This window comes from Pygocentrus nattereri, chromosome 2 (assembly GCF_015220715.1).
Source record: "Pygocentrus nattereri isolate fPygNat1 chromosome 2, fPygNat1.pri, whole genome shotgun sequence".
NCBI classification, from domain to species: Eukaryota; Metazoa; Chordata; class Actinopteri; order Characiformes; family Serrasalmidae; genus Pygocentrus; species Pygocentrus nattereri.
This window is the reverse complement of record NC_051212.1, coordinates 35,379,546-35,394,283: the sequence shown is the minus strand read 5'-3', so window position 1 is coordinate 35,394,283 and position 14,738 is coordinate 35,379,546. Positions and strand designations below refer to the sequence as shown.

The window sequence follows — 14,738 nt, the reverse complement described above, 5'->3', positions numbered from 1 at the left end:
GGAAAGGAAGCCCTTTCTCCAGCTTTGTTTAGAAACCTTATTTTCTCTGAATTATGGCCTATCTCTGCTCTTTTTCTTTACCAACCACTGTGCAGCCCACCCCAGCTGACCTGACTTTGTGTGTCATTTCCTCCCAGGAGCACAGAGGAAATCAAAACACTGCACAATCAACTGCCATGTTCATGTAAAGCCACATCAAAGGAGAGCAGCCATCTGAAATCTTGTGTAAGAATGCACGCAAAGAGGTGATGGACAATTTATACAAGAATCAACTGCATTTTATCAACACAATCTGAGTCTAAATTACCTTAATGGGGTCAGTTTGGTTATAGAAGGATAACAGCTTCTAGGTAAGTAGCCATACTATAATATACTTGCACGTTTTATTAGATCATTATAGACCTTACCTTTTACCAAAAGTTAGTAAAATAAAAAATAAAACTGTTGATGTTAATATACTTTATTCATTTGGTAAAGATGTTGACCAGGGGGCACAATTCCACTACTGGAGGGCTGATACACACTACATGACCAATACACACTAAACCTGGCAATCAACAGGTGAGTGAAAACAGGTGTAAAGCTCCAGAATGTGCTGGACATTGGCCCTGCATGACTGTAGTTGTGCACCCCTGATGCAGACATTTAAATTAAGTACATTGCATACATTTATTCCATGCAGAACTAGACACTCCACAAGAATAGAGGTCATGACCCCATTATATGGTACTATGTTATGTCCAATTATTACTGTTCCAGAAAATGTGTCTAATGAGTAAGTGTTAGTGATCTTTTTGCTAAAGGTCAATAAAGCAATAAATCCTGAGAGGTTGTGTGTTTTACTATAGTTATGGTGATGTTAGGCACAAAATGACTGTAATGAACAGCCTCGAATGGCTTATTGCTCTTTTTAGTGGAGGCAAAATACAATAAAATAAAATATACCAAGTGGCACAACTGCCTAGTCGTTGACCTTATAAAGATGCCTCAGCTGTCCATAGGCTAACTGTCCTTGCTCTCTTTGGGTGAGTAGGATGACTGTGTACCTCCCCATCACTCACTGTGATGTTAGCCAGCACAAGCATCTGTTAGCTAACAGTACAGAATTCTCCTCCAAGTGCACCAAGCTGTCCTCATGACACTGCATTAGCAGCAGGTAAAAAAGAGCATGCGTTGGCCTTCACCCTCTCAGCTCAGGAATGTGTGATAGGGAGAGACCTCAGCTAGACCCCAGCCTTCAACCCCTCCCAAAAAATACACAAATGTCCTGTAAATTATTGATCATTTTTTCATTAAAAGAAATTGCATACAATTCTTCTGTGAAATGATGGTCATTAGCAGTAAGCTGTGGTCATTGAGCAACAAAATGAGCAAAGATTATTTCATGACTAGTACTATGTTTTTAATAACTTGCTTTAACACAGAAACCAACTGATGCGTGGTTATATGAATAGTTTTAAAACCTTCTACAGGCCCTCAGCCAATCACACTTTAAAACCTATGAAAACTGTCCATGTTAGTCAGTAAAGTGTATTGAAGACCATCGTGTTCTTGTTATTTCATAAGTCATGCGCTTTGGAATCTCAGTGTGAGTCAGTGTGCTCTGTTCTGCAATATACCAGCTTCCCTATGTGTTCAAATGTGATGTGGTTTCTATTGTGTGCCCCTAAACCACAACACAGTGGTGGGCACTTGATGGTTTCAAAGACAAACCATTCAATCAAGGAGCCAGCAGCAGAGAAGTGAGTGTGTAGTAAAAAGACCAAAGACAACAACAGTGTATGTGTAGTACACAAAGTTTACAAGAGTCCTTAAAGGTCTTTATTACAAACAACAAGGCCAAAGTCAAAGTCTCTCTCACACACACTCAAACACTCACACACACAAATTCAGTTCTGTTCAGTGCTTTCCTCTTTTCACATGCATGTTTCACACCTTCACACAAAAGCATGCCCAGGTTACCTCCTCCTCAGAAAGAAAGCTCTGTTTCTGCCTATGTACATGCACCCTCCTGCTACACACACATGTAGCCAGTGGAAACCCTCAGGGCCCTAGTGATTTCTATGAAATAAAAAAATACATGTCTGTATTTTTTAGTTTGTTTTTACTAAACTGAGATTATAGTAATAATGTCATTTCATTCGCAAGTTTTGGTTCAAACAAAAGGGCTAAAATCTTGAATTTTTCTCTATTTTCTCCATGTCTCTTGCAGAGACTCTCAGGTAGAAGAATTCATGCTTCTCATTAGTTGGATCTGGCCGAGGCCCAGACCACCTGCACCTCAGTAACATCTTCTGGGTTTGTCTTATGCTAGAGGGCTTTCCCAAGCAAGTCACAAATAAATGGGTTTCTATTGAGTTTGCAAAATTGTAGTTTGCAAATGCCTAATGAGTAGCATAAATGGCTAGAAATAAGCTTATTTTTCTGTTTTTCATCATTTAGCTCCTTTCATCCCCTTTCATTGAGGAGTTGCATGTGCCTTTTAGCATTTTGGCATCATTAGTTACAATGAGAAGAATAGGAGGAGGCCAGGCTCTCCTTTAAACTGGCTCTGCTATCCACATGTCTAGATATTGCTAGGCTAGCTCTCCCATTGGTTAGGACTTCAGGAGCTGAAGGCCTCATGTGTCAGATTAACCACCAACATAATTAGGAAGTAACAGAGGGGTCAACCCACATTATGATTTACAATAGGTGGAGCCAATTTTGTAAGATAAAATATCACTGTGGACTTTCTGGAAGTACACCACCCTGTTCCTGGAGATCTGGAGGTCTTTCTACAGACGATAGCTCTAACCCTAACTGGCCTCCCTGATTCCAGTGACTGCCTTCAGATGTCTTCAATTAGCCGAATGAGGTGAGTTAAGATCTGGGTTGGAGGTGACACATGCAGGAAGGTAGATCTCCAGAAGTGGGTTGATGACCGTGATTGACTGCGAATATAATTGGTAGCTAGTTGTGCCAAAAATGTTCATGTGAATTGCTATTAGCTTTGTGCTAACACACTACTAGAATCCCACAGAGGAGCTAGCAGAAATTAGCCTTATTGTAGAGGTGATTTCTGATCATGTATTGACAATAAGGCTCAAACCGAAAGGCCTACCACTAGCAGTCTTAGTTTGTCACTGGATCTGGCTGCATGCTGAGCGTGACAGGTTTCTGATGTCTTTTGTTATTAGGGCACAATAGTTGATCTGTGCCCACTGCACTTGCTTCTTCTCTTCTATGCAGATGAAACACACAGGCATCTGTCTACGCAGCTAATATGCTTCTACTTTTCTCTCACCTTCCAACAGCCTCTCTCTCTCTCTCCTCCTTCTGCTGCACCACCAGTCAATATCACATCACCCCAGGATGACGAACACTGCACAGCCAGGCTTCGAACAAGCACACCAAATCAGACCAAATGAACATTTGCCATTCAGCAGCCATTGTTTTCATTACTGGACACCCTGCAAAGCAGACATAGTTCTCCATACACTGAATAAATCAGAGCGCATAAATCTAGTCCTGGAAGGCTGCGGCAGTGCTTGTCCTTGCTCCAACACAGCTGATTTGAATAATCAGTCAATGAGATGCAACAGCATGGAAAACCATAAATGAACCTATCATGTCCTGAACCTTGATCGCATCAGTCGAAAGACTAAACACTCTGACTCATAGCAGGGTTTAAAAATGATGATATAGCAAAGGCTGTTAAAGGTAACATGTAAATAACACAGGAATTATTGTTATTATTATTAAGAACCATTGAATCATTGACTGTATATATTGATGTGACTTATCTCTAGTACAAATTCTCTCTATTAGGTCAGTTGGGAACTATATTTTAATAATGGGAAATGACAGAATAATACTAGAGACAATTACTTATTTTAGCTTTTATTTCTTTCAGTCCCGGTGGCTCAAAATATCACAACCATGTAGTCAGTATTTGGTAGCATTGCCTTTAAATTGTTTAACTTGGTCATATTCTGGGTCCTCTTGACAGAACTGGTGTAGGGTTGCAGGCTTCCTTGCTCGCACACACTTTTGGGATTCAAGTCAGGCCTTTAAGATTGCCACTCCATTAATTTCTCTTTGTTGTCCTTATGCCATTTTGCTACAACCTTGGAAGTATTTCTTGGGTTGTTGTCCATTTGGAAGCTCCATTTGCGCCCAAGCTTTAACTTCTTGGCTCATGTCTTGAGGTGTTGTTTTAATACGTCCACATAACTTTCCTTCTTAATAATGTCATCTATTGTTTGAAGAGCATCCGTCCTTCCTGCAGCACAGCACCCCCACAACATGATGCTGCCACCCCCATGCTTCACAGTTGGGATGGTGTCCTTTGGTTTGCAAACCTCCCCTTTTTTTCCTCCATATAGTCATTATGGTCAAACAGTTCTATTTTTGTTTCCTCTGATCAGAGGACATTTATCCAAAAAGTAAGATCTTTGTCCCCATGTGCAGTAGCAAACAGTAATCTGGCTTTTTTTTGTAGTTTTGCAGCAGTGGCTTCTTCCTTGCTGAGCAGGACACATTTTACTGTTGTTATAGATAATTTTGTACCTGTTTCCTATAGTATCTTCACAAGGTCATTCTGTTCTTGCACTAATCTGTATTTTTTGCATCAAACTCTATTCATCTATCTGTAGGAGACAGAACATGTGGCCTTTCTGAACAGTGTGATGGCTGTGGAGCCTGATGGTAGTTAAATCTGATTTAATTGAAATTAAATCAGACTGAAAACTGAAAATTTGGAAATTGCTCCCAAGGATGTACCAGAGTCCACAGTTCTTTATTTGATGTCTTGGCTGATTTCTTTAGATTTTTTTTCATGATGTCAAGCAAAGTGGCAAGTAGGCCTTGAAAGTAGGCCTTAAAGTACTGCCACAGGTCCACCTTCACTTAACCCAAATGATATCAGTTATCAGAAACAACCTATCAGAAGCTTCTAAACTCTTGATGTATGTAAACTTCTGACCCACTAGAATTTAAGCAAAATAATCTCTTTGTAAGCATTTGTTGGAAAAATTGACTGTGTCATTTATAAAGTAGATATCCTAAAAACAACTTAGGTTAAAAGACTTTAACCTAAATGTATGTAAACTGTAAATGTAATTTGTTTTTTCCAAATTCAGTAATTTTGGAGAATTTCTAGTCATCTGTCCAGTCATCATGACATTTCACACAATATAAAGGATAGTTGCCATGTTTAAATGATGAAGATAAATAAAAATAGTGCTGATATATAATATTTATGAACACGCACATGTAGCCACTGTTGTTCTCACTGGATGTCTGTGATGAAAACTGGAAAATCAATGTAGCTTTCATCATGCTGATATGTATTAAGAGTTTATTAACATCCAAGGGATCACTTTTCCTGCTGGGATTTTACATTTCTGCGGTAAACAGATGTTTTTAAGTATATGAGCTTGTGCCGGTGGTCTTTTGTGTCGTCGAGCCAATGTTGAAAAGCAGAACCAGTGTTTCACACATTGATGTGCAGACACAAATCACACAAATGCCAACTGCCTCCTGATTGGCTAGACGTATCATATCTTCTGGGCCAATTTGCATAAAGTTAATAAACCACAGACCCCAAACTCCACTTGTCAGAACTATCATGCACCGTGTGGCTGTGTTGGACAGCACTGATGCTTCCTATTGAAAACGAATGGGATAGTCATGGTGCGCTGATGTGCTAGAACATTGTTAATGCCTTATTAAACGGAGCACTTCTGGACAGATTATCAGAACTATAAGGTGAAAGTAGCAGAAAGGTGAAAGCTCACCTCTATCTGGGAGCTGTTGTCTGCTTCACTGTCGTCCAGCACTCCAGGTAAATCCTCTGCACTCTCCAGACTGGCTCTGTTATTGGTCATTGGACGGGGCTCTGACACAAGCCACCGTTTCCTTCTCAACACCTCCACTGTAACATCATCAGCCTGCGCTGCTCCCTGAAGCGTTGTGTAGGAAACCCCTGAGAAAACACAAAAGAGATTCATTCATTAGGTAAAGTGAAAACAACAGACTTACAAATGAATAACCCAGAAAAAGAGCATTAGCTTTTAAAACATGACCAACAGGATTATCCTTGTACCAGCCCAACAGAACATCAGTTCTGCAGTATTTATGTTGTTAATAAGTGTGGAATCATTTGTACATTCTCTGGTACAAAGTCAGAATAACAGGCAAACAAGTGTAGTTTACACAGTGGTATTAGCTCAGGAAGACGGACTAATCCTTTTTCAGAGCCTCTGTGCTAACACACACACACACACACACACACACACACACACAAACACACTTCAGTTGTTCTTCTTTCTCGTCTTTGCTAATGTTGTCATCACTCTTTGTCAGAATTATTTCTTTGTTCTCTACTAAGCGATTTCAAAACATGAGTCAGAAATTCACCTTTTATTCTCAGCACAGAACTCCAGAAGCCAAAAATGGCTGTTATACATAAAGATAAACAGCTACAGAGGATCCTAATTCTTTGCAATCATGCTCTGATCAAAATACAGATTACATTTTTCAACTATAAATTATAGGCTCAGTCTAAACAAGGCTATCAAATTAAATATTGAACGTTTTAAAGTTATTTATGATGGAAATCTTCACAAATTGCATACAGAAACAGAGATATTTGGGTCCACTTTATGTAGACAGCCCCCAGCAGATTATCTACAGATGTTCAAATTGTCAACAAACTGATGAAGCTTCTCAACGGTGTTGAGGTTAGGATTAGGACCAGGGCTAGGTTTAGGATTAAGTTTTGGATTAAGTTTATGAACGTAATTCATTAAATAACACAATTCATTAACTGATTTCTGATCCATCCAGCACTGTTTATGTTCAAGAAGATCCAAATATGACAAATATCAACCCCAAAATACTTTTGTTCATGCAGTACCTTATTAGCCAAGATGCTAACAACAATCCTGCTATAATGTTGAAAATAACAACAAATTCTGGTCAGTACTTTATGAAACAGACATGACAATGTACACTCAGCAAGCACTTTATTAGAGACACTATACTAAAACTGGGAAGGGCCTCCCTTTGCACTTAGAATAGTTCTTTGTGGTATGTATTTCACAAAACGTTTCATCAACGTTTCAAGATTCTTTTGAGATTCTGGTCTCTGGTGACATGATTGTATCGTCCAAATCCTACAGATTTTTCAGATACACTTTCATGCTGTTAATCTCCCATTCCAACACCTACCAAAGGTGGTCTATTAGATTCAGATCTGTTGGCTGTGAAGGCCACTGAAGAACACTGAACTACTTGTCATGTTCATGAAACCAGCTTGAGATGCCTTTTGCTTGTGACATGGTGCATAAGCATGCTAGAATTAGCCATTAGAAGATGGGTAAATTGTGGCCATGAAGGGATGCACATGGTCAGCTACAGTACTCAAACAGGCTGTCTTTCAAGCCATGACTGATTGGTGTTAACAAGTGTGCCAAACAAAACATTCCCCACACAATTACACCACCTCCACCAGCCTGAACTCAGGTTGGATCTATGGATTCATGCTATTGGCACAAAATTCTGACCTTTTCTACAACAGTGTACCTCAGCAGAACTTGAGCTTCATCAATTATAGAAATACTCAAACCAGCCCGTATGGTACCTACAATCAGACCATGGTTAAAATCACTAAGATCACATTTTTTCCCCATTCTGACGATTGATGTGAAGATTACCTGAAGTGGCTGGCCCATATCTGCATGAGTTTATGCACTGCACTGCTGCCATACAATGGTTGACTAAATAATTGCAATAGTAGGTGTAAATGGGGTTTCTAATAAAGTGCCCGGTGAGGGTATGTGTCAGGCTTTATTTTCAGTGAAACATTTACTGAAGAGATCTTTCCACATGATCCTCACAAAATGCTGACTATAAGGACAATCAGGCTGAGCTGACGCTAGCGGCTAATGGTCAGTCATTTCCAGTTAATTGTCATAAACATTCCAGTGTGGTTGGAAACTTTTGTTTTTTTGCCCTTCTGGAGCAAAATTAGATCAGTATGTTGAGCCTTAAAGCAGCCATTTCACATTGGTCAATGCCTGAAGGACAGAAACAGCAGCTGTAGAACTCTGAACTGGAGCAGTCCATGAAAAGCTGAAGTCCCAATGTTAAACTGAAGGTATCTTTCATAAATGACTGTCTAGAATGTAAAAGTCACTGATGCTGGTCTGACGCTGTGTATGCTTTTCCTTTCTTTCACGGTTAAATGAGACTTTTCCATTTGAAAGAACATGTTGAAATCTAAAGGGATTTTGTTTCTCATTCCCAAACGTGCTCTATTACCCAACTATTTCTGTCCTTCTTCATCGATCTGTCTCTTTCTTTCCACTGAATCCACTTCGCGTTCTTTCATTAACTGCTTTCACTCCTCTTTTCTCTCTGTTGTCTGTCTCTCTTGCTTTCCGAGGCCTCCCTTCTTTGCCGCTCCAGGCTAGACGCTTATGCTAATGCAGGCACTCTATAAACAAAAACACTGCCTCTCTCACCAGTCACATGACCCAGCTTTAATTAACAAGCCCTGTTTAGTCTCTCTCTCTCTCTCTCTCTCTCTCTGGACTGCCCATAAAGCTGCTGTTCAGCTAATTTAGAGAAGAGGTTTGTGAGTGTATGTTCATGTGTGCGTGTGTGTGACTGTGTGTATGAGTGTTGTGTGCGTGTGTGTGTGTGTGTTGTGTGTATGAAGGCTTTATAATGAAAATACAGCCAAAGTAGCTAAAGTAGCTGCTGACTTAAGTACTTCACATTGTGCTTCAGAAGTGTGAAAGAGCGAGAGAAAAGATCATGAGCGAAAGAGTGAGGAAAGAGAGAAATAGAGAGTAGAGAGAAAGAGAGAGAGAAAGAAAGAGGAAAGAGAGAGAAAGAAAGGGGGTGGGAGAAGACAGAAAGAGAGGGAAGGGGAATAGAGAGGACAAAGAGAGGGAAAGAGAGAAACAGAAAGGCGAGAGAGAGAGAGAGGATGACATAGACAGAGAGAGATGGGACGGAAACAGAGAGGGAGGAGGGAGAGATGAGTATGAGACAGAGCAAAGAAAGAAACAGTGAAAAAGTAAGTGAGGAGCAGAAAGAAAAGAGAGAAAGTTAGGATGCAAGACTGAGAGAGAGAGCGGGGAGAGAGAAAAACAGAAAAGAAGGAGAAGTAGAGAGAGAGAGCGAGACAGTTGTGAAAAAGAAAAAAGGTGAGAGGGTGAGAGACGGGGGGGGGGGGGGGGCAGAAAAAGAAAGAGAGAGTGTGAAAGATGAAAGGGAGAGAATGAGAGAGTGAGAGACGGAGAGGAGAGAGAGAGAGAGAGAGAGAGAGAGAGAGAGAGAGAGAGAGAGAGAGAGAGAGAGAGAGAGAAAGGAAAGAGAGAGTGAGGGAACAGATATGTTTTAACTTTCTGGAATCTTCCAGCCTGTCTCTCCAAGAAAATAACATACCTTGTTCTGCTCCATTTAGCTTTTAGCTTTGTATGTAATAAATAAACAAAGCAGGCAGCAGTAAAAGCTAAATTAAAACATGTTATTAAACCCTGAGGGCTGGTTCAGAGTGACAGCACTCACACTCACCAACATGCTAATGGCTTCTTCTGCTCACTTAGATTCATAAGCATTTTAGAGCTATTTGACACACAGTTCACTTAGCTGACGCTGTTCAGTATCTCACAACCCATTTCACACAAAGCCAAATAAACAAATGTACTGCATATAAACCAAGTTAAACTGCAGTGTGAGTTCTATAGGCTTCAGTGTGTAATCAGCCAGTCCGCTCACAGAGCACGTACTGTATTTGCATCCTGCCAAATACCGTGCAGGACTCTCTGTTGTTTCAATGCGTCTGACGCCAAGCTTTCACTCTTCTTCAGTTCTTCCGTGTTTCTATACCAAGACCACGAAGAATTTGGTCCAATGTCCTTTCAAGCAGTGATTTTTTTCAAGAGCAACTTTTCATGCAGACAACAGTAAACAGTCTTGAAATCTCTGTATCTTCAGTATACCCTAAAAATCTTTGCTTATGATCAAGTATATTGTCTATATGAAATGGACAAAAGTACAGGCAAAATTCCAGCTTCAGAATGGCTGCTACTTTTGATTTAACTTAAAATGATTGTGCTTGAAGGGTTCTTTAGTAAAGTTAATGACTCTATATAGAACCATGAACACATTTGCGTGCTTGAAGGGTTCTCTGCATGGTGAGATGGTTATTCAGATTGATGGAGAATGTGATGTATATAGTTTTATTGTTTGAAAATGCTTCTATATAGCACCAAAAATGTTTCTTCTACTGTGATTAGCTTGACATGACAATAGACTAGAAGAACCCTTTTTTGTGCCTTTGGAACCATTTTCAAAAAGGTTCTGTATAGAACCACATACAATACATTCTCCATTAAGCTGTTGAACCATTTCACCACGCAAAGAACCCTTCACGCATGCAAATAGTTCTTTGAGTGTTCACAGTTCTATAGAACCACTTTCTTTACCAAAGAACCCTTGAAGAACCATCTTTTTCGAGAGTGTATATAATGCCCTTTTCTTCCTTTTTACAGATAACGTCACACTGTGTCAGCGACCACTTAAGTAAGTCTACTCGAAAATACGTAACATCTTCACTGCTTCTGTTATTTGTTAGCTACATTAGATGAATAGTTCCAGTGCAAGACCAAAGAATCAACTTCAGATCAAACATGCCTTGGCTGATCGACCATGAGGGGAACATTTTCCCCAAAACTATTTCTGTACAATGTATAAGTTTTACATATTAAAAAGAAAGTATTGCTTCAGAACATGGCATACTCAAACATAACAACTTCCCATTATGCTACCATTTGTACAGATAGACTCAGAGACCCTTAGTGATCAAAGCTGCATAGAAACAAATGAATGCTCGGAACTTCTCATCTTCAGATTCATCAAATTGTTGTAGGACATCGAAATAACTGGTGATCTGTGATGATGATAAATCAGCTTCTGCTGAATGGAAACTAGTCTCTGGATGCAGAGAATTTACACATCATTTGCAAATGATGCTCAAGTTTAACCCTCATATACTTATCTTTGATATGCAACATGCCCTTTTTCATGTATAAACGAAAAGCAATCAGCAGGTCTGTGTCACTGATTGTAGTCCGTTAAAAATCCACCCAGTTGTGGAAAACTCTGTCACAGACACAAGCACAGCACTGAGGTCTCTAGAACTGCTAAATCTGCCGTGATTACATGCTGGCTTTTTAATCTTTTGTCTATTGTTCACATCAACTAAGCTAGCAGACATTCATGTGTGCAAACTTTTACGAATCATGTTCAATGTTGACTGTATTCAATCTGAATTAGCAAGGCTTTTCATAAGAGAATCACAATGATAATTATTATTACTGACATATTCTTCATCATTGGCATATTCTTGTTTTTAATATATATGTAACATATATATAATATATATGTGTGTGTGTGTGTGTGTGGGTATGTGTGGGTGGGTGTGGTGTGTATCACCATATATCATTAAAATGAATAAACATAAGCAGTAAAAACATTTTTCTTCAAACAAGTACTTTGAAAAAAGCTTACGTTTAATATGTTTATTTTATGAGCTATATCTTGTGAGCTAGTTTGAAGAACAAAGTTAGGTTCCAGATTTCGCCTCAATGCTCTCAACCATCACATGTTAAATTCCATCATCAGCTCACCTGATTTAACAAAATGAAGTATGCTTACGCCAAAGCAGACGCTGCATGATAACTGTAACTGATACTGTCATAAGGAGAAGTTTGGAAATGGTTAAATGAAAATGTAAAATAAAAACATAAAAAAGCATGCATAGGTGTTCACTGTGCTTAGATTTTGGTTTTCGAATGATATTTTACAGCTACAGTTAAACAATCCTGAAACCTGGTGCTGCAGCCCCTTGAACTGCCCCCCACCCTCCCCCAGCTCCCACCATTTCCGCATCCCTGCCCGTAAGTGACTTTGATGAGTAAGAGCAGCTGAATCTGAGGTAATGGTGGGATGATCCTTTGAAAGACCAGTCAACAAACATTTTCCTTCAACTTCAAAGCAAAGCAGGCCTGACACTGAAGTTTATGTAGTTCTGTGTAATTGTTGTTAGAAGCTAAACTTACAATAAATACATAACAGCTCATTCTCCTCATCTGCGCACCACTCCCCAAGCGGGACGACTTCTTTTAAAATGAGGGAAAGAAACAAAGCTGCAATCCTTCTTCAAAGGCCAAATCTCATTTCTCCCGCTCCATTCAACCCTCCGTCCCTCCATTCATCTTTGGGGCGGCCTAATCTTTCCCCCACTCCGCCAAAGCACCTAAGCACAAGACAAAAGTGCTCTCAGAAGAAAAAAAAAAACCTCAGAAAGACTCTTGCGACTCATTCCACAGAGTGCACTTTTCCCTCCACAGCTCCATGGCTCCAGGTTGCTCTTTTAAAGTCGTGAGTAAGTAAGTATGTGAGTAAGTCTTCTCAGTGCCAAAGGCTTTATATAAAGCCTATTATATATAAAAGCAAAGCTGAAGGTGAAATAGGAGTTACTGTCAGACGCTCCAATTGAAGGCCAGCGACAGACCCAGCCACAGCATGGCATGCTGTGAAAGACCACCACAGCAGGAACTGAGTCGCACTCTCATTTCCTACCATATATTTTCACTCTCTCTCGCCCTCTCTCTTTCTCTCTCCTTTCATATGAAACTAATCCCTTTCCTTTCCTCCTTTGTTCCGTTAATTCTCTTGTTCTCTTAACGGATGGTATGTCGTCTTCTTTTGACCCCCAAAAGCCTCTCGGTTCCGTTAACTAATTCCAGTCAACCAATGCAGATGATGGCTGGGAAAATACTTTCTTTCAGTTTAGAACTCCTGTTTTCATTTGATTTACATTACATAATTAACATTATTTAACTGAATTACAAACTTAAGTACAGTTAGTGATTTAATGAATTACATTTACATCTGAAAAAAGCAATGGTCCAAGTATCCATCCGCATCCACAAATCATGTGCAAAATAAATCCCAGAGAAAAGAAATCCCGGGCATACTGTATAAAAAGCCTTTACTGAAATATGGCAATAAATATAAAAATGTGCTGAGGCGTTGTGGCCTACACAGGCCTTCATCAGGACACAGAACAATGGCATATCAACAGAATATACCTGAGAACTCCCACATATATACATATATATATATATGTACACACAAGCTTCTGCCATCTATTGCATGGGAAAAATTAGGTGGGGGGCGCGGTGGATAGGAGGGAAGGGGTTCCGCACCCATGTCTCAGCAGCACCTGTGTTTTTGTTTCATTTTTGTGACCTCAGTAGCGCTTCTTCATTTCTGCTGTTTTACATTTACATCTGATTTACTCAATGTGTATGGTAGTTGGCCAGTTTACCTTTATTTTAGCCTTTATCTGTGCTGTTATTTTATGGTATAAATAATAGGGGTGTAACAAAGCATTGTAACAATTTAATATCGGAATTCCAAAACTGTTTTTTTGTGCACCAAAGTTTGCAGACAACCAGCACCAACCAACAACTTACTGCATCATTTTCATTAGTAACTTCATTAGTACTCAGTACAATAACTTGGATACAGTCGTCTTTTTTTATTATTTTGTTCAATGTTGTGAGACTAGGCCTGTGAAGTTCTCTTATTTGGATAACTTGGAAAATAATCATCAATAACAGTTAAACCAGGCTGGGGGAAATTTTATTTCCTTTGTTTTATTACCATTTTGCCCTTTAATTTTCCACCATCCCTTATGCTGAAGTCGATGCAAGAGAACTTATTAACTTAGCCCTTTGCCTTCTTCTCTGAAGCCATTTTACCTGAAGCGACCCATTTCTCATGCTGAGTTTATAGTGGTGTTTTTCCCAAGACCATAGTCATTTTTCAGTCTGAAACTTGATGCTGTGGTGTGAAGATTTTCTAAATTGGCGTATCACAGAGGTAGTTTTTTGTTATTATATTATATTCTTGCAGCACCAGCACAACTGCGTTCATAGAAGAAGCTCATCTTTGTTAGGTTCAATAAATGTTGTTTTAATGTAGGATATCACATCACCAAATATTTAATGGTTCACTTTTGTTCATGTGTGGGATTAGCCTGCTGGCTTGTGGTTTGCACAAAGTAAATCAATAAAGTTTTGAAGCTGGTGATGAACAAGTTTTTTACTATCAAATGGGGCTTTTACCACAGTAACTCTATTAACTGCTACCAACAGTGAGAATACTGAATCATAAACAACATATCGAGTCTAGTTCTTTTATTTTTCAAATAAAAAACTTCCAGTTTGACTGGGGTTATTCAAACCTCTTTAATATACAACTGTATTTTAAATATGTTACATAAGCATGTATTCAATTAGCCTTAAATGCATTAATTTGCCTTAAACGTTTCACTTAAATGGCAACTAAACTACAATGCACTTTCCACAGATTTTCTCCTCTTGTTTCAAAGCACTGAATAAGTGAGAAATAATTAAACAAAACATAAATAGAGGACAATAGTATGAAACACTAACAAACCTCTAAACACAGCAGGGCAATGCTATAAATATGGTGCAGGAAAAAAACTTGGCACCATAGACTGGGAAATGAATACTGCAGCAGAGGGAAACTAAGAGGTAGAAGGTAATAAAGGTAGAGAAAGATTTTTCCCTCTCCACTTCAGCAGTTCTCAGAAGTCTGCTGAGTATTTATTCTGCGACTGACAGCCAGACCCAATGCCACTGACA

The 14,738-nt window shown here is 39.3% G+C and overlaps 1 protein-coding gene across 1 annotated transcript in view; it reads right to left on the bottom strand.

Annotated features, from left to right (window-relative positions):
- The window catches only part of plxdc2 (plexin domain containing 2), a 193,715-nt gene that overhangs the window by 112,098 nt on the left and 66,879 nt on the right, over positions 1-14,738 (bottom strand). The window contains exon 2 of the mRNA XM_037534926.1: positions 5,781-5,968. Coding sequence (XP_037390823.1) covers positions 5,781-5,968 — 188 coding nt within the window. The remainder of the gene's footprint in view (positions 1-5,780; positions 5,969-14,738) is intronic.